The sequence below is a fragment of the Chrysoperla carnea genome, chromosome 5 (assembly GCF_905475395.1).
Source record: "Chrysoperla carnea chromosome 5, inChrCarn1.1, whole genome shotgun sequence".
NCBI lineage: Eukaryota > Metazoa > Arthropoda > Insecta > Neuroptera > Chrysopidae > Chrysoperla > Chrysoperla carnea.
Genome location: NC_058341.1, coordinates 53,619,698 through 53,641,201, shown reverse-complemented (window position 1 = coordinate 53,641,201; position 21,504 = coordinate 53,619,698). Strand labels below are relative to the sequence as shown.

General features: G+C 29.1%; 3 protein-coding genes across 3 annotated transcripts; all 3 read left to right on the top strand.

Annotated features, from left to right (window-relative positions):
* The first annotated feature begins 525 nt into the window (after positions 1 to 525).
* Positions 526 to 5,293, top strand: LOC123300520 (putative beta-carotene-binding protein). The gene is made up of 4 exons (XM_044883104.1): positions 526 to 645; positions 2,224 to 2,452; positions 3,618 to 3,751; positions 4,942 to 5,293. Exons 1-4 carry the CDS (start codon positions 582 to 584, stop codon positions 5,238 to 5,240), a joined length of 726 nt encoding a protein of 241 aa, XP_044739039.1. The 5' UTR covers positions 526 to 581; the 3' UTR covers positions 5,241 to 5,293.
* A 7,246-nt stretch (positions 5,294 to 12,539) lies between these two features.
* LOC123300652 (protein takeout-like) lies at positions 12,540 to 17,819 on the top strand. Its single transcript, XM_044883258.1, has 6 exons — positions 12,540 to 12,647; positions 12,738 to 12,830; positions 14,152 to 14,296; positions 14,370 to 14,503; positions 15,411 to 15,560; positions 17,583 to 17,819. Exons 1-6 carry the CDS (start codon positions 12,584 to 12,586, stop codon positions 17,732 to 17,734), a joined length of 738 nt encoding a protein of 245 aa, XP_044739193.1. The 5' UTR covers positions 12,540 to 12,583; the 3' UTR covers positions 17,735 to 17,819.
* LOC123300651 lies at positions 15,751 to 17,554 on the top strand. Its single transcript, XM_044883257.1, has 2 exons — positions 15,751 to 16,030; positions 16,878 to 17,554. Exons 1-2 carry the CDS (start codon positions 15,898 to 15,900, stop codon positions 17,519 to 17,521), a joined length of 777 nt encoding a protein of 258 aa, XP_044739192.1. The 5' UTR covers positions 15,751 to 15,897; the 3' UTR covers positions 17,522 to 17,554.
* Positions 17,820 to 21,504: the final 3,685 nt, after the last annotated feature.

Genomic DNA, 21,504 nt, shown 5'->3' with positions numbered 1-21,504 from the left:
AGTTTTTCATCAATTCCAACATCCCTTTTAGTTTTGGGGAAAACTTGCCTTAATTGACGGTGATCTTAACTGCTCAACTTACCTTACTATTTGAGGTGTTCAAATTTTGAAATACTTTATAACAAAAGATTCGCAATCGTGTATTACAAATTTGAATATCGGTATAATCGGGAATATTCGTCACCACACGTGTTGTGTTTTGTCCTGTCGAAAATATCATAATTTTCCATGCTCTAATTTCTTTCTTTGAAGTTAACGGAAATTTAAAAAAAATCTTGAAATTTTTCTGACTTTCATCCAAAATCCATTTGATGAGGGCTTTATGTATGTAGAGGTTGTGCGACGATTTACACAAGATTTTACTTGTTCTACGCAATGATTGATTTATAAAACTTTTAAGCGCATGCGATATATTTAATTAATTATTCACCTATTTCAAAAACAATAATTTTTTCCCTATTTTTTTACTCAATGATGTAAAACTATTTTTTGTATAAAAAGGAAGCAATTTTACAAAATTAAAAGTCAGATTAATTAAAAAAGTCAAGTTATTAAAATCATCCCTCTCAAAAGTGATCAATATGACTGTATTTAAATTTTTAATTGTTGCAAGTTTGTGTTATTGTACTTACGCAATGGATTTACGTAAGTGATAATTCTAATAAATCAGTGTATTGGAATGAAAATTCTACGACGATGTTAAACATTGTTCTTATTTTATAATTGTTAGTTTCTTTCCATGCTAATTAATTATGAGCTATCGAAAAGTGAAGATCGTTTAATATTTAAAATCATTTAATCGATCCGATGAGATGAGCCTTCGTTAATCATTAATTTTTAGAATATTTCGATTAATATTTATAAATCTGAAAATGAATTAATAAATTTTGTATAGCTAATGAGAAAAATTAAATTAACGACTTTTTTTTCCTTAATTTAAATATTAACAAAAGTTATATTCAATATTTTAATTAGTCGGTTAAATCTATCGAATTTTGTTAATCAATTCGGAAAATTTTAGGATAAGGCTAATTTTTTTTTTAAATAGGTTTCTTTCGTTGTAAAAAACAGGGAAAAGGAGTTTCCCGGAACGTTTTGCACGACCTTCTGCACGCCTTAGGACAATTTATCTGTACATTGTTTTCTTTGGTGACATTTTCTTGAATATCTACTTCTATTGATCTTCTATTGAATGCGAACAAAAAAAATAATTGTTGTTATGAATTTCTGCATCGACCTTGTCTGCTATCGAACCCTGAACATAGCAAGATAACCTAAAAATCTCAAGGAAACCGTATATTTAACCATTAGTAACCTCATATTTTAACTTCTTAATGACTTTTCGAAAAATGAAGGAATTGAGCTGAAATTCTGGAAAAAAATGTAACTTATGACCATAAAAAAGTTTGGTAAATTTTAACCCGATACATAACCTCAATTTTGAGAAAAACGATATTTATGCAAATTTCAACAGTTCGTACTACTTTCGGATAGTGCCAACGGTTTTTTTTTTCAAAACCTGATTATGAGCCTAAACATTACAAACAAATATGCAAAAAAACTCGAAAAAGTCTAAGATTGTATCATTGACAACAATTGACAGGCAAGGTCGATGTACAAATTCATAGCAACAATTCTTTTTTTTTATTTGCCTCAATCCGATCAATAGAAGCAGAGATATTCAAGAAAACCTCATAAAAGAAAACAGGGTAAAGACAAATTGTCCCAAAACCGCGTGTAGAAGGTCGTGCGGAATGTTAGTAGTAGAAGGTCGTGCGGAAAACCGGAAAACTCCTTTTCTCTGTATTTTATAACGAAAGAAACCAATTTAAAAAAAATTTGCCTTCTCCCAAAATTTTCCGAATTGATTATCAAAATTCGGTAGATTTACCCCCACTAAAATGAAATAATATGAAAAGTTTCCAATAATACAGCAGGAAATTTATCCAGTTATTTTTTTCTTGAAACATTATAATATATTTTGATTAAAGTTATAGCAACTAATTTCTTTTTTGGGACTTAATAGTACGAAAACTGTTAAATATTTTTGGGAATAAGTGGGAATTTACAAGCAGATTATATATTTTTTAACTCGAAGGGTCTAGTGTTTCAGTGATACAGTTTCACGAAAAATTAATATTCCCCTCTCCAAAAAATTTCTTGGATCCATTGTTGGGACGCATATTTACTACTAATAAAACTTTTTTTTTGTTGAATTATTAGCGTCTTATATACAAAAATGTCATGTAGAGGATCCAAATGTAAAAGATTGTGTTATAAACAGTGCAAATGGAGCAATTCCACAAATTGTTGAGGGTGTTCCCGCATTTGGAATTCCACTATTAGATCCATTCGTAGGATTAACAGCTGATATTGAATCAGCACATCTTAAATTACATGTTAAAAATATGAATGTATCTGGTTTGAGGCAAGCCAGACTTAAAGATTTCAGGTACGTTTGTCGTAATTTTTACATAGAATTTGTTGGTGGCAAACTTTTCAAAACTTGCAATTAAAAAGTCAGTTATAATCAAAAGTCTCAAAGATCCTTTTCTTCATAGTTTGTTTTACTTTAATTTGTATGGAATATGTCCTTAGTTTGAAAAATATTTTGGTCGAGAAATTAGTGCTACATTTTGTATTTTTGATAAAGAGTACTTTTGGTCTAATAGTATATAGGGGGAAGGGAGTGAAAACGGTCTCAGCAGAACGGGTCAGACTTATAACTTCTAAACAAGTTGTGTCATCTTTTCGTTTCTTAGACTAACATGTTAGCTATTGAGCTTCTGCGTTCGGTTAGCGTACCCAAAGTTGTAATTCATAGGAGGTAAATGAATTTTTTTAGTGCTTTGATGTAAAAAAAATAAATTTACTTTCATAATGTTTTTTATAATGATTTTTGTCTGTGACCAAATAATTTCTCCTGGTTCCAACAAGTGTTAATTAAGTACAACAAAAATTAATCATCGGCATTACCGCAAATTTTCAATTGATCTTGCTGTCCTCTCAAACTTTGCGCAAGTGAAGAATAAATGCGAGACATAATTCGCCCTGTATGAGCTTATTGTAAATTTTCCCGCTCGCTTTCATCGATACTAATGATGATGAAAGTTACAATATTCACAAGCAAAAAAGCTCGACTTAGCAACTTTCGTCGATTTTTGTTTATTTTTCTATATATATTTCTTTAATTTTGATGCTTTTTCCTTAACTAATTCATTGGATATATAGCAGTTCCATTTTGCCTGGAAGTGTGGTCCATTTTACCTCGATATGGTCGATATGGATCAAAACGAGACGATTGTAAATCACTCAATATCTTCACATTCTTTGATTTTATTTGAGTCTGAATAATATAATAATATAGATAAAAAAATCCATTTTAAGGTTTCTTCAATGAAAGAATGAATTTTTTTGAAAACTTGATTTTTGTTTAAGTGTGCCGTTTTACCTTCGTTTCCCCTACCATTACCGATCAAGATCGATAGCACTATCTTAAAAAAAGCCCATATTTCTCGGTATACTTCTGTGGCGAAGCATCGGATAAACGCTAGTGTTGAAAAAATAGTTCACTTTAAGATTTGCTGTTTTTAAAAATCAAACTATTTTTTTTCTAGTATGAAGTTTGAAGAAGGAGATTTTAATTTCACTGTTCATCTTCCAAAAATTATTTTACAAGGCGATTACACTGTAGGTGGAAGAATTTTGGTTGTACCAATTAAAGGAGAGGGTCCAATGTATCTTGAAACCGGTGAGTTAGTTTATTTTTTCAAAATCTTTTCTTATCTTAAGGCATTATCACCTTGCAAAATTCTTATCAATTATTTAATACAAAAACTCCGACTTTAACGCGTCTAATATCTATTTCAATGTGGTCAGGTCCGTGCGCAAGGGAATGGTTTTGGGGGTCAAAACGCCTCCCATTGAGAATGTTTTCGCATAAAATTTGAACTAACAATAAAGTCCTGTAAATGCACCCATTAACGAGACGTATATTCACTGGCGAATCAAATATCCATGCATTTTTTTAGCTCGGTACATTATTTGAGTCGACTATTCCAAACAGAAAACCTGGATCTTGGCAAGGTTATCGAACTAGCTGAATCATATTTTGATTCAAAGAAGTAGAAGCAATGAAGAAAAGTTCAGAAAATTTTCAAAACCATAAGCGAATCTGCGATGAATGTGCGGAAGCCAAGATTCGCATCATAACAGACTCAACGCTCGAATATACAGACTGATTCAGTTGAAGATTATATATCGAATTTTGAATCATCGCAATACTTTATCAAATTTAGCTTGCATCTTTCTCTATAAAATGAAAAATTTTAATGGAAGCTCTTGCTCAACTTTTTGAACTAGAATATTCAATTTTACACGATGATTCCCGTGACATCCGAATGTCTATTAAATGCTTCGCGTTCTGGCAGTTTTGCCTGAGACGAACGAACGCAACTTTTCAACTTTTCGCCGTTTCAAAACATACCTTAAATCGACAATATCTAAAGATCGGCTAAACGGTTTAGTCCTCGCTCAATATACATTGCGGTGTAGAGGTCGATGCATACAGAGTTTTTAAAAAGTTTCTTTCTGTACCTCGCAGAATTAACTCATTGAAAAATAGTGACTGAACATCACATTTGACCTAATTAAATGTCCTCTTACTCGAAAAAAAGATTTCTTGTTTTTATTGACTTTATGACCTAACATGGCGAAATCGAACCCCTCCCTTGAATAATTCCTGCACATGGGCCTAATTATGGTATATTACAATTACGTTTTAGAAAATTGAGGGTTTTGTCATGATAAGGCAGAAAATGAATCTAAACTTTGACACCAAATTTTTAATTTTGTGACAGTCTAAAGATATACTTTCATAAATGTAGTACAAATTGCCTAAAAACAAAAACTAATGTAAATTTTTTCTTCTATATTTGACAGACGATGCAATATTTAACGTAAATTTAAAATGTGCATTCATCGATAAAAGAGGTACCGAATACATGGATTGCAAAACACAAAAAGTTGATTTTGTCGTAAAGAAAGGATATGTAGAGTTGTCGAACTTATTTGGTAATTCAGATATTAGCAAAGAAACAAATAAAGTATTAAATCAAAACTTTGTTGAAGTTATTAAAGAACTCGCACCAAGTATAAGCGATACTGTACGGGCTGTGGCTGACTTGATTATACAACGATTCTTTGATAAAGCATCTACGAATGAAATATTTATAAAATAAACGTTAATGTAAAATAAGTTGCTCATTTATTTGATATTGTGATTATTATAAAAAATATTGTACAAATAATTTTGATTTAAGCCAGTTTAACACAAAAATATAATTTGTTTTTCCTTTTGACAGTTGAGAAAATTTCTGTATAGCAATAAAATGGAAACTTTATATTAAATAGAATACTTCCACGAAAAAAAATTGATTATAATAATAAAGAAAAAGAAAATTATTGTTTTGAAAATACGTTTTTGTTTTTTAACTCCAAATATTTACAAGGGCTTGCGTTTGAGATGTAGGAATGTGTTAACAAAAATGAGAGAAATAAACTAATTCAAATAAAACCATTATTTTCTTAGAGAAAAAAGATTATTAAATAAATCGTTATTTTTATGTTTTTTGTTTAAGGAAAATAATCTTTTTTTTTTTCAAAAAGAAAATCACATCCATAGGGGCGGCAAAAAATAAAAGTAAAAAATTTTTTGGACAATTGATATTCCTAATTTTATTTGGATTAGTTTTGTTACGAATAGCATAATAAAAATGAATATATATTATTTATTTAAAAAAAAAAAAAAAAAAAAAAAAAAAAAAAAACCTTTCACAAATTTGGTGTAATCTGCATTTCGGTCAAACTTTTTCAAATTTTGGCAAATGATAGTTTAAGTCATTCTAATGAAATGTTCCCATTTTTATAATACATATATGCCTATGTGTGCATAGGCAAATACATATACAGATATGTATAACTACATGCATACGTGTGTTTTTAATGTAAGGGTGTTGTTTTTTAATTATTGTTTTTTTGAAGAATATGTTACGAAATTCAAAGAATAAGCAGTGTTAAATGTTCCGTAGATCAATAATATCAATGGTTAAGATCAATATTTCAGCTACATCTATACGCACATGCTTTTTCACAGTTAAATTACAATAATTTTTTTTATTTTTAATTTATTTAATTTTTTATTTGAAATCTTGTCATTTTCATGACTTTTGACCATGGGAACTTTTATTCAGAATGACTTAAACTATCATTCCTCAAAATTTGAAAAAGTTTGACCAAAATGCAGATTACATATAATTTGTGCGAGGTCTTTTATTCAAAGATTTGTGTATTTTTTTTAGTAATTATGTACTCAATTTATAAAACACCAAAAATTATGTACTCATTTTACATAATTTGAAATGAAAATTTTGAAGAATATTATTTATTATCTGTTCTTAGAAACACATGAATTTGGCAAAATATAGAATTATTCACTTAAAAAATTTTGTTTATCAAAGATTTTTTTCTGAGAGATTGACAATTCAATAAGTATCCAAACGATTTAGAAGAGACATTAAGAAATGAATGTAACTACTAACTATTCACTTACATTATCAACTCAAAGATTCAATGTATACCTACTCTGTACAAAATATACGCAAATGTTAACCCTAAATTAGACATTGTTCTGAGCTTTTCTTCAAACATCTCGGCAGCAAATTGTTCGAGAGAAACATCTTTTTCTAGTCTAAAAAGGGTAAAAAGTTATTGCAAGAAATTGATTATGAAGATGTACGACGATTCGCACGAACGAAAACCAAAAGGAAAAAATTAATATTATAAGTGAAAATTAAAAAAATTTATTTATTATTTATGTTGGAAAAATATATTTAAAATAATAAAATGCAATTCACAACAATTTAAATATTTGAAAATTAGATAGATATAAATTTAAATCACTTCCACATAAGAGCAAAAATACATTGCAAAGACTCATAGAGCAAAGAAGACATCATATCAGCCGGCGCTTAGGGTGGAATCGGACCTAAATCCGCCACTGAATAGGGCATAGATATTAAAGGAATTTTAGCTAAAAAAAGGCTATTTTAAAAATTTACTTAAAAAATTTAAGGAAAATTTATTATAATTTAATCGGTTGAGCTAGCAACATGATTTTCAATTTTAACTTTTTAAGAATATATAATTATAATTAAATGCAGCCGATTCCTTGAACATGAAAACAAAGGTTTTTTTCCCAACAAAATTCATGGTTCGATAATTATTAAATATTTAATATTAACATAATATATTAAGTGTAATTATGTTTACAACAGGGTTTAAAACATCTAAAATATATATTTCATTGGCGTGAAATCATTATTTGATTGGCGAGAAACTCTATAATTTTTTTAAGACTCTTAAATATTCATTGGTGGAAAAAAATATTTACTTATATTATAGGTATTTATATTCTACCTGCCCTGGTTACTTTTATTTTTCGAAAATCCTGTTTATTTTCCCCATTTTTATTGTTCACATCCAGGTATAATGGAATATGAAAAAGTACCTAAGTGTGAACAATGAAAATTGTGAAAATTAACAGGATTTTCGAAAAATAAAAGTAACCAGGGCAGATAGAATATGAGTACCTAAAACATATTCAAATCGATAGAGTAAAGGGTATGATCGCAGTGCTTGAAATTCAATTGTTACTTTAAGCATTCTTATTTGGAAAACCGCTTTTCTTTATAAACTTATTGTTTTTATTGATTTTGTGGGCCTTGGAAGTGGATCAAAGTCCTGTAAAATACGCTTTTACAAAGGAAAGCATTAAGGAATTTGTATGTAGAGGCAAAATTCAAAATTTTTATGTTTTAATTGTAGTCTAATGGCAAAAAAAATGCATTGCCATCTCCCATACGTTTATACAAGCTAGAATCATGACAATTATAATCGTTAAAATTGCTTTAGAAATAATTTCTCTGGGTTGCTTTTATAGTCAATTTAGATCCTAAAGGATAAGAGATAGAACAACACTTAAAATTAGAAAATTGATCCCCATTAAAAAACTAACATTTTTTATTTAAAACATTTTTTCAGAAATTGTTAAGTTTCGAAGGAAATGCGACTGAAAATTTTGTCATTATTGCATTTAATCGAAAGTAAATACGCTAGCTAGAGAAAAAATTTTAAGAAAAAAGTTTACAATGACAATAAAGGTCATTCGTCTGAATTAATAACTTTTAAATCCAGGTAAATTCAAGATCATTTGAAGATCAAGGTTAAATGACTATCAAACTAGAATTTCAGACCTCTGAATGACCTCTAATGCCCTTGCCAACTTTTGGCTAAAGTATTTATCTATAGCCTAGCGTGTTTTCTTTCGATTAAATGCCAATCCGACTCAAATATATTTATTTATGAGTATCAACTTTCTAAATTAAAGTGTTGTTCTAAGTCTCACCTTTTAGGATGTACATTGACTACTAAACCAACCCGGAAAACTAGGTCCAATTTGATGTCAGAACATGATAGTACCCATCAAACTTTTTTAAAATTATTTTTTGATTGGTGAACAACAAAACGAGGTATTAGCCATAATAGATTAAAATAGTCCTTCGTGTAGTATATATATAAAAGTTTATTTCCTTTTTTTTTTGATAATTTTCTATTAAAACACACTGTTTCATTTTCCAAGTTGGGCAGAAAATTTTTATACTATCTCCAAAATTTTGTAACACGATGCAACATTTGGTGTCTGTATGCTCAAAAATATACTTATTCTCCAGCGCCACACAATTTTGGTGACATAAGTAGTAATTATACAATTTATATGTTCGCTTATGCAAAATTTTACACTTATACTATTATTTTTCAAATCAATTGTTAATTTTGTCGCACTTTTTCATGTACCCTTACGGCTATAAACAATTAAAGATAATTATTGTGTTATTTATTTTATTCATAAATAAAAAATGTCAAACCAGTTATCTAATTTCATGAATCACTTGTGTACCTACAATTTTCTATGCAAAAAAATGGTAAATCAATCAAAAAGTAACCACAAAGATGTCATTCTTGTGACACTCCTTTTCTTAATGGGAGAAAATCATTTAATTAATGAACAAGAAATAAACAAACACTAAATAGTCTAAGAGCAGAATGTTCTTTTATTTATCCTTTCAGATTACTCCAAAAGTTTAAGTATAATAGACTATTAGAAGTCAGTCATATGGCAAATCAATACTGGATAAATAGCAAGTCTAAGTGAATGGATACAGCCCCACGCGTACTTTGTACGCCCTTATACAAATAAGTACTCCTCATAATTTAAAAAACAAGTAGCCATCTGTTCTCAAAAAAATGTCTATTGAATGAAGGTACGAAAAAAATCTCCAATGACATCTCAGAAGACTCAAAGCAAGTAAAAAGGTATAGATTACGACAAACGAAATTACGTAGAATCTACGTCGAAGTAAAGCTTAAATCTGGAAAACTAAAGTTCAGGAGTGAAAGGTCTAGCAGAAATTTTTATGGATAAGAACTAACCTCGAACTTCTTTTGTTTTGTGATCCAGACTTTGAAATACTGAAATTAAGTCCAGAACAGAAAGGTCTGGAATAACTTTGTAAGCGAACCAAGATTCTTAGTACATAGCGTAGTGTCAAGGATTCACCCATCTATGTTAGTGTTCTTTTCGCCACGGTTTTTTAGACTAGGTAAGTGGAGATAATAAAGGATAGTTTTAAAACTCTTTAATAACTCTATCTATTTTTATGTGCAGGGTCAGGAAATTCAAAAAAATATTGGAGGAGATGGGGGAGGGGTTTGTTTACAAACAAAATTTTTATTAAGGGAACGAGGAGAATAGAGTGATTATTAATCGTAGGGAAAATTGTCTAATTTTTTTGGTATTATCCTCATGCGATTTTCTTTTGGAGGATCTATATCCTTGGCATGTCCATCCTTCATCTATCTTAGACCAAACACCAGTGAATTCATTTCTCAAAATCGAAATAGTTTCGCTCAAGTTTTCAATTAGTGCTTTAACATTATCAAAATGGAATTGCTTTGTATGAATGGCCGAGAGAAGAAATTAAAAGATTTCATTGATTTTAAAAAATCTCCGCTTTAATAGCCGCTTCAATCGATTCTTCCAGTTGCCGAAAAATTTGAAAGGGGTGCCACATTCAAAAAAATTTGAGAGGGGGCATTAAATACCTTGCCGCCGCGCCCCTGTCTATGTGCATTTAGTATATAGTACATCATGGCAAAAAGAACATACAAACCCTGTTTAATGATAAATACCCAACCAACTCCCCGACTAAAATAAATAATCATGAAATATTTACAATATCCATTGGTGTAATTACACTTTATATTAATAATTAATAATTTATTATTGATACATAATAGAAATAATTGCAATTAGCCTTTACCAATAATAATAATAATAACCAATCTCGTCAAACCATAAACCTTCGATGTAAACACACACAGCTTTGTTTAGGAAAATTATTGGAAATATTATTCAATATCAATAACTATTTCATGAATTTTAACATACATACGTAATTTTAAATTCCTCACATTTGCAGGGGTGTATTTCAAGTGAGAAGCGGGTCAGTCGCTTACTCTAAGAAACGTCTAATTCAATGAAAATTACGCGGGAAAGTTTGGGATTTTTCTAACCATTGTTAATACTATTTTTTTGCAGTAAAATATAGTCTATATTGCCTTCTGTGATTCGGGAAGACATAACTATGTTACAAGGTAGGTCCATAGTAGGTCAAGATTCAAACTTGTTTCCGTACAAATTATTTGTTTACAAGAAGTAAAATTTCCTACGGAATCCTAAACCCGCACTTCAAATATAACTAAGAACACTCTCAATTGTAAATTGACAAGAAAGTGGCTTTTGAGTGCGAAAACTATCCAATCAATTTCCCGATTTTTGTTGAAATTTCTTGTTTTTTCAAGGCTTCAAACACCTCTGAGTTACTGAGAAAGTTAAAAGTTTGTATATGAAATAAGTTAAGTAATGTTATTAAGAAAATGTCTTTTGGTAAAGGCCCATTTCCGCTTTTTATATAGATATCTCATGTTTTCATAAGCATGAAAAGGCTACTAATACTATTTCAATAAAAAGAAGTACGTGAGTAAAGATGGGAAAATATGAGCTAAACGATGGAGCTCTACCAGGGCCGAAAGAAGATATGAGGTCCCGAGGCAAAACCAAATTTAAGGGCTTCATTCAAAACCACACGTTATAATAATACAACGGAAATGCAAAGTAAAAATAACAGTTTTTTGTCGATCAAAAATTTACTAACTTGTAGAAAAAAGTCTTGCTACTCATGATAATTTGATCAATTCAAAACTACTGTCAAAATAAACGCAAAATTTTAACCATTCTAAGATATATTACTATAACAGTGCATGTAATTCACATATAATGTTGTAGCTATAACAGTTAGAATGAAAAAAAAAAACGTGTATTTTTTGTGACGCAGAGGAACCTTGTTTTTTCCATGCTACTGATTCCTGGTGTTTTCGATAACCACGCAGTCAAATGAGTAATAACTTACTTATGTGCTTAGATTTTGATACATATTTGACGTATATTAATTGAAGTGAAGTTTGGGGTAATTAATTTAACAATCGCTAGGGAAGCTAAATTTAAATTTAATCTACAGTATCAACAGAAAATATTCTTGTGCGCCAAAATTGACAGTTTTTAAAAGGGGCCTCCCAAGTTGGGGGGCTCTAGGGCACTGACCCGGTTGGTTGTCCTATTGTAGTTTCGTTCCTGAGCTCTACTGTTCACAATTTTTTTTTAATAAACTTTTTTTCTAATAAAAAACTTGTTTTTAATAATACTTTTTATTTAAAAATTAAATTTTCAAAATCTATACATAATAAATGTTTCATTTCCTCTTAAGGACGTTCCAAAAAAATGAGTATATGAAAATGTTTGAGACTTACGTTTCAAATTTGGACGGTGGATTCTATGTTAGAGCTTGAGAAAATTCGACGAAAATTAAGAGTAAAATTTTTCGATATATACCATAGATTTTGAATATTAATGCCGCTTATATAATTTTCTTTATAGGAAAGTATTTGTCATGCTTTTGACTAATGAATATTAGTTTTCCAAATTAATCTTAAACGCAAACTTTAATAGCTCAAATCTATAAAGACAGCTCAAGGGGTATTTAAAAATGTACTTGTTTATAAATGGCATTAATAAAAATGCATACACACGATTTAAAGAGGATCCTTAGAAAACTTGATTTTTTGGGAACGTCCTTAATAACAATTATAATTATTTTCCACATTAATACCTAAATTATTAAACATTAAAACAAGAATTCATAAATTTTCATTTAAATTTTTATATTTATGCATTTTTTTTTCCTTTTTATTGTAATTAATTTTCATCGCACGCAATTAAGAGATTTTTTTCTAATATGACTAAGACAATGAAATTTATTTTCATATAAATATCGATAATAATTTATTATTTTTTATTTTTTACTATCTATTGTTTCTGTGTGTTTTTTTTTTTTAGACTTTTAAAACAATGTTTATAAAATTTTTGTTAATTTTTTTAATTGGAATTCCAACAATTTTCTGTGCTAAGTTACGTAAGTGTTAAGAAAGTGTTTTTTTTTTTTTTTTTAATTAACGTATATAAATAAAATATATAATAATTTTTTTTTCTTGTAAATTTAAAGCGGATTATATTAAACCATGCAAGTTGGATGATGCAAATTTGAATAGTTGTGCATACAATAATGCGAAAGCTGCAATACCAAGGATAGCGCAAGGTAATTTAAATAACTTTTTAGTTATTTTAAAAATTTTCTCAAATTTGAAAAAAATTCATATTTTATAATTATTAAATATTTTAATATGAACGAATTATTTTATTTTTAGTTAAATTTTTTTTTACAATTTTCCTATTTTTCTGTAATCTAAAGTAGATATAAAAGAAAATTCTATTTAGCTATTTAGCTAATCTTCGAGAATCTGGACTATTTTAAACATTCTTTTAAGAATAATGTAAAAGAAATTCATACTTCGTTCTTCATACTTCATATAGAGTTCGTTCAAACGTAAGTGGCACCGAGCAAGAGAGAGTGTATGAAGTATATGTATGTGCACTCATATCTATACTCTCTCTTGTTCGGTGCCACTTTGGTTTGAAGTCTACGTAGTACGTATCGATAACATACCAGCTGATTTTACATGATTTTCTCTTTAAGATTAATTTAGTTTTTATACCTGCATGCATACTACATAACGTTTCAAACCTAATTTGATTCCTCACGGATAAACAGTGATGTTTACGAAAAATGTTGTATATTTTTAACTTCCCACTGTAGGAAGTTATTGTAATGTGTGCGATTTTCTAAATCGAAATTTGCAAGAAGAACTGCAGTCTTCATGGACAAATTTAGAATGGGGCTAAGGGGGCCATGGCGTCCGGGGCCCCCACCAAGTTGTAATGGTCGATTAACCACATTGAAGCCTTCTCAGTTGGAATTAAAGGCCAAAAATCTTGTACATTATTACCCTCATAATTTAGGCTTGAATTTAGATAATTAATTGATTAATCTCGCTACTTTTGCAAAATAGTACGACAAGAAAAAGGGTGAATCGAATGAAATTTTTCTCTACCGGATAATTTTGCAAAATAATATGCAATCTATTTTTTGTAATACAGAAATGGCACTTAGTATTTACTTATCGATAATGGTAGCTAATTGCAGTGGGGAAAGATCATTTTCAAAACTACAGGTTATAAAGAATAGATTATGAATGTCGATGCTTCACAGTTTGGAAAGCGACATTTCCCGCGATATGTATTTTGATGTTTAGAATTAATAAACGACTGTCAGTGTGCAAATATAATACAAGAATAAACTTTTTCATATGCTGTACAGTTTACTTGAGGATACTCCACTATATACGAAAAATTTTTGGAGCCTCCACTAAATTTTGGCTCCAGACTCTGATTTATTAAAAAAAAATTATTTTCTGAAAAATTATTTGATTTTATCATGAATTTTCAAACTTTATTTTTTCTACTAATTACAAAACATTTACTACTGTTAAAGATTTCGATAAAATTAGATATTTTTTTAGGTGATCCCAAGTATAATTTACCATCTTTGTCTCCACTACACATCCACCAAATAACTTTGGGTGGTAGTCGAAGTTTAAATTTATCATTAAGTCATGTCGATATTATTGGTATTCCTGATGTTGACTTACAAACGTTAGGAATTACGTAAGTACTAATAATCAATTAATTTTATCGATATCTTGGTAAATTATTTAACTAAACGATATTAAAATTTCAGATTTAACGATTCCATATATCGTTTAACAGCAAGTGCTAACGTACCTAAATTAAATGTTAAAGGTGATTATAAAATAAATGGACGTATTTTAATTTTACCAATTACTGGAAATGGACCAGCTAATATTAATTTAGGTAATTAAAAATATTAAATAATGTCTTTAACATTTTCAGATTAGTTATAAAAAAATAAACAATTTTTTAACCAATTTCATTAATTAAGAAAATCATTAATTAAGGTAATTCTGAAAATCGAGACAATCAAAAACAATATTCTGTTCAGAATTTCATAAAACTTAGAAGTATAATGGGGTAATTTTGATCCAAAAAATACAAAATTTAAGCTCCATCTAATCTGAAACGAGCTGAGTATTTATATTTTGTGGATCCTAGTTATATTATAGGACATGGCACGTAAAATAATTTATGACTTTTTCAATCCGAAAAATTTCAATCGCGAAAAAAGGTAACATGATTTGATTGATTTTAATCGGGAAAGGAAGTGGAGATATGCCTGTTAACCTTACGTAAATGCTCCACATCGACTCAGGAGCTTATTTACCAAGCAGCAGAAAGTTGGGGTACATAATTTTTTATGTGCCATATCCTAGAACATTATTCCTATATATTATAAATGAGAACGTGTGCCTTTGTGTTTGTTACGCCTTCACGCAAAACCTACTTAATGGATTTGAATGAAACTGTACAATTATGTAGCTCAAAAATAGCAGTTACCCGCTCACTTCGCTGGACGAAATCTACTGAATATATTTAAATAATTTGTTGAAACTAAATAGGGTAATTTTGCCACAAAAAAAAAATCAAGTTCATTTAACGATTGAGTGGGCAGTTTTTATGGTATCGCCTAAAGCCCTGTAGGAAAAACTTATATTTCGAAGCGTTTCTGGAGATATTTCCAAAAATACTCATTTAATCGTCAAATGAGATGGGTTTTTAAATTTTTTTGGATTCTTAACCCCTTGTTACTCTTAATAAATCATAAACACAAAAGTTTAATTAAGATTGTTTGTAATTTTTTTAGATGATGTTTTCTTCGAAGTTGAATATGATCTGAAACCAGAAACGAAAAACTCCAAGGAATATTTAAAATTAGTTAACGATAATATCGAAATGAAAGTAAAACATGTAACGTTCAAATTTGAGAATTTATTTAATGGTGATAAACGATTAAGTAAGTTATCTAGGCAATTTTTACTACACATACGTTATAGCTTTTACATATATGATCAATAAAATAAATTCCCTGTTTGTTTGTCGTTCCCTTGTCGTGTCCGTTCTTATCGTTCGCGTACTGTGTTTGATAACTAGTCAAAACAGACAGACAATACTAGTATTAATGATAAAATAAGGTCAATTTTTCTTCTTTTGGTATGCAGTACACGAAACGATACGACATAATACGACAGTAGCACGACTGGACACGACTACTCTATTACATGATAAATGTGCTCTAAAAAAAATTTATACCATCAAAACAATATTTACCATCAAAGAAAATTTTAAAGATAATGGATAAGGAAATGTTAATTGAATTAGTTCGGAAATGTCCGGAACTATATGATGTGGCCAACAGTAACTACAGTGATAATAAACATAAAGACATAATTTGGAAACATATTGCAAAAAAACTGGACTCTACTCGTAAGACAAATCATAATTATAAGTTATTATAGAAGATGGGGACAAGTGTTTTTATCAGAAAGTACTCGGCCGTTAGAAAAAGGTAGATGGCGCGGTTTGTTGCAATATATTTTTCTTAACTCAAACCATTTTTTTTTTGTTATTTGCTATCATCGTGGATGCCAGAATGTCGTGCTTTCTAGTATGATTATTTCGTTCGACAACTTGATTGATATCTTGAAGCCCACTTTCTTAGGGTAATTGGTTATTAGCATAACCAAAGTAATATATACGAGATGGTAGCCATTGATCTCATTGGTTTTATATAAAATCAAAAATAAATAAGAATCACCAGGTTATTACAAGTTCCGCCAAAGAGATTCAAGAATAGAAAAAAGCTTACTTTTTACAATATCGAGCCTCTTGTTGAAATAATATTAACCCACAGTAAGATCAAAGTCATATTGATTGATATTGAATCTGCAGCAAAATGCACGTTGTATTGACGTTACTGACTTGTCAATCCGAACAAAACAATTATCCTCGAATATGAGCATCCGTAATTCTGAAAACTCAAAAGGAAATGCTTTCAGTTAAGTATTTATATTCCAACAAATCGCACCCCTCCTTTATAATAGTCAAGTACTTCTCAGTCAAAATCATTTGGTTTTTATACCACAGTCCCATAGTAAACTGAAAATTGCAACAAAATCATTGTTATTTTCTGAAACCAACATTCGTTATTGCGGAAAACGTTTCCAATAAGAGTTGAAATTTAACATATGACAATATTTTCAGTATACTACTTCAGATCGGTAGAAATCTTGTCCAAAATAGTTCGTAAATATAAAATTTAAATCCATTATAGCAATGACATGTAAAAAAAATTGGGTAAATCTACGCGATTCATTCCGACGAAATATACGAAACAAGAGACATAATAAAAACTCAAATGGCAGTGAAAAATTACGCGCATGGAAATATGAAGAACAAATGGAATTTCTCATACCACATTTTCAAGATACCAAAACTTCCTCTTTGCCTAAAATTACCGATAATGTATCCTCGGATGATGTTTACGAATCTTATGAAAATGATTTAGAAAATGAGGCATTGTTTACAAATCCTTTAAAAATTGAGGGATCTGATGACGAAAATGAAGATACCAAAAGGAGAAAATATGAAATCAATATTGAAGAAATGGGAAATGTTTTATGTAGTCAAGATATCGAGAATTCAATAATATATAAACGATCGAAACTGGATCCAATAAACATTCAACAAGATCCACTTGATCTATTTTTTATAAGTATTGCAGCGACAGTGAAAAATTTTTCTTTATATCATCAAAATATTGCAAAATCAAAAATTTTCCAAATTGTATCCGAAATTGAAATGCAACAAATTTTAAACGGGAATCAAACTCAGGAAACAGTCGCCACAAATAATACTACGCATACTTTATTAACGACAAATGAAACGGCCGCTACATCGAATATTCAAACGTTGTAATTTATTTTATTGATCTCGTTTAAATTTTCAAAATTTTTTAGTGAAATGATTGATATTACAGGTGCCGAAATGGATAAGTTTATAGCAAACAACTCGCAAGAGATATTTAATGAATTGAAACCCGCCATTATTGAAGTTATAAAAACTGTGTGTTTATCGATTCTTAAAGGCATTACAAATAAAGTACCTTTAGATGAATTGTTCGTTAAGTAAAAATGTTTTTAAATATGTTGCAAAAGAAAATGTATAAATTAAAGGAAATAATTGGATTATTTTGTAATATATTTATATTTTTCTAAATAAATTAACACGTATATTTTAAAACCTTTTTATACTGCATCAATATAACATAATTATAAATATAAACAACTTACTTCGCATATTAGTCTTTTCTTTCAATGAATAAGCCGGAAAAATATGTCGAAAATTAGTGGGGAAACAGCATCGATTTTAATAAAAATAATTTTTGTAATGCGTTTATAAGAACCCAAGAAACATTGACTCAACTTAACCAAGTCATAAGAAGAATAGGTCCCCGAAGGGGGAGGGGGATATGTAGTCCAATTTTCTTTTGAAAGTCTTATTTTGGCTTAAAATTGTCATCTGGTAAGTATTTTCGGTCGTTGAAAAAGAATCCGTTGTCAGGTTTCACGAGTTTTGTCACGTATTCCAAAAAATCATGCAATTTTTGGCCAAGAATCGTACTTTTTTGGCACAAAAAACCGCAAACTAAGTACTTATCATCTAAGCTTTGTTCTAGAAGGTATTTTTGGCCGCTCATTACGAATCCGATATCCGAGGACACGGATTCTATGATCCGTAATCACCGGCCAAAAATACTTCCTAGAGCAAAGTTTGGGCGATAAATAATTACTTTGCCGTTTTAGTGCCAAAAAAGTGAAATTCTTGGACAAAAATGATATGATTTTCTAAATACGTGACAGAATCCGTTAATCTGACATCAGATTCGTAATCAGCGACCAAAAATACCTACTAGATGACAATTTTAAGCCAAAATAAGCATTTGAAAAAATTTGGACTGCATATTTTCCCCACTGGGACCCTAAAGCCTCCTTATGACTAGGTTAAGTTGGCTGAATATTCCTTGGGGTCCTATAAAAATTTTCGTCATCTCAAAACACACCTTTAATACACAATGTCTGAAGATCAACGGTTTTGCCTCGCTCAATATACATCTCGATGTAGAGGTCAATGCGCACTGCGTTTTGGAAAAGTTTTTTTCTGTACCTCGCAGAATTAACTTATTGAAAAATAGTGACTGAATATCACATTTTGACATAATAAAAAATTCTCTTACTAAAAAAAGAGTTTTTTGTATTAATTAACCTAATTATGACCTATAAATGATCAACAAAATTTTGACCCCCCTTTTCTTCTTAGATAATTAATGCGCACTGGCCTGTACCATGGTGCATATGCAGAGTTATTTTTGTCAGCAAGCCAAAATATCATTCTTCAGAATCAACTTTTGCAACAGTTTGTCCGTAGCGTTTTTTAGATAAAAAGTTGTTTCCAAAAACTATGAATAAAATTGCTTTATCCCTCAAGTGCCGAAGGTAGGTACTACACACATTCTTATACGATGCAAATACTTAAACCCCCGACGCAAAAAAAGGGGTGTTATAAGTTTGCCCGCTATGTGTATGTCTGAGGCTCTGTAGCCCCGAAACAGATGAACCGATTTTGATTTTTTTAAAGGTAATTTATTCGAGTGTTTTTATTCAAATTACGATGAGCATTTCTGTGGGCTGTTAAACATTTTGTTAAATATATCCTCTTTAGGCTAATTAAAAATTGGGTCCCGAAGAGAGTGTTGTTAGCTGTTTCAAGAAAATCAGTTCAGTTCGAAGAGAGCTACAAGATAAAAACCACATTTGTCGGGTTTTTTTTAAAATTATGTTTTTACTTATTCAAAATGTCATGATCCAGACGTTAAAAGTGACCTTAAATAAAATAAAAATGCCATATAATCTACTCTAAAAGATATTTTACACTGGATCAGAAACTCTAGATAATGGATCACAGGAATTAGATACATATTTCCCTAATTTTTAGGTCAATCGATGTATTTTTTTTGTAAATAGAATCCACAAGTTTTGGGCTTTAATTGTTTTTATCAGACATTATTACATATAAATTTCACTGAATTTATTTTTAATATTAGAAAATTTACACTTACCTATTACCGAAAAAAATTGAAAACTTATGATGATATTTGTTTGTTTTTGTTAAAGCTGTAATTAAAAATAAAAACAATAATAAACAGAGCAGTTTTTCCTACATTTATTTTTCTCATAACGGTAATTATTGTCACTGAATACCACAAAACATTCACCATTCAAACATACCATTATCAAGTTTTTGAATGGTTGTTAAATTTTTTTTTTTTTTTAGTTAAATATTCAAAATCAATCAATGAATTGTTATTATTTTTGATATTCCTTTGGTTTAAAACAATACACAGCATTATTTTCATTTTTATAAATAAATTAATCACAGACAGAGCATACAAATATTACACATTCAATATACATAGAGGCGAGTCCAAAAATATGCAAAAAAATTTAAGTGTTTATTTTTTAAACCAGGTTGCATAAAATAAACTGACAGACAAGTTGATCAAACGAAGATAGTCTTTTGGGAGACATTCCATTCAATAGAGCAAATGAGCGTGCGATTTGTATTATTCAAAACTATATTTCAAACCTCTTTTCTAAAAGTATTTTGTTGAGAACTTGAATGAATTTTATTGATGTGGACCATTAATATTATTAACTGTATAGAAGCCAATTAAAGTGGGCTTACGATTAACCATATCCATTTTAAGCTGCAATTTTTATAATTTGATATAAATGTCAAAAGGTTTTTCAAAATTTTATAAAGATGTCAAAAGCATAATAAGATTCGAAAGTTTTTCATTTTAAAAAGATAAAATTTTTTTATTTATTTAAAAATCCAGTCTTCTGTGATATTTTATATATTTCACCTATTTTCCTTTTACTACCCTGTAATACCTAAAAATTGAATTTATTTTCATCTCTATAATGAAATGGATTCATAGAATAACTTTCTTAAATTTTTCGCATATTTTTAATACCTTATTACCCTCCTGTATATAATATAAATAAATTAAACTAATTAAACGTTATATTAACTAATTAAAAAACTATACACTAATTAAAATTAAAAAAATAACCACAGTGTATATTTTTTGCACAAATCGAAGCAAAATAAACTTTGTAAAAAAATAAATAACAATTTATTGACTGTCATGAACATCATTAACAATTTCCACAAGTCGTTTATTCCACACTAAGAAAATTAATGACCCATTTGAATTATTTTATTTAAATTGACCTAGAAAACAGAGGGTCTAAATTATCTTGTATTTGGGGAACAAACGACTTTCGTTTTAAGGACATTTCATAAATAACAACATTTAGTAATTACAGCTACTTAAATAACTTTTTTTTTAGATATATTTTTCCATAATGAGACGCTTACATTTTTTGTATTTTTAGTGTTTTTTTTATTATTTTTGGGAATATTTTAGTTTTTTTTGTTACACACACAGTTTATGAAAAAGTTTTCGAGAAAGAAAAAGAGTTTTTTTGGTTTTTGGTTATTTTTGAGGGGATGAAATGAAAAATCAATGTGTCCACACATTTAACGATTCGTTAATTATTAAAAAAACAGATGATTGACGATGGAAAATTTTAATTTTCACCTTTAAATGAAGAAAATTTGATTTTATGGAAATGATAGAAAACCATCTACTAAACAAAACTTAAAATATGTGTTTTAAATAAGAATTTATATAAATTTCACGTATTTTAAGGTGATTCGATCATAATTAGTATTACATTGTGCACACATATTGCTACACTCTTATTAAACAGTTCATAAAAAAATAATACTAATTAGATTTATTTCAATTATAAAATAGTTTGATCAATTGCTAT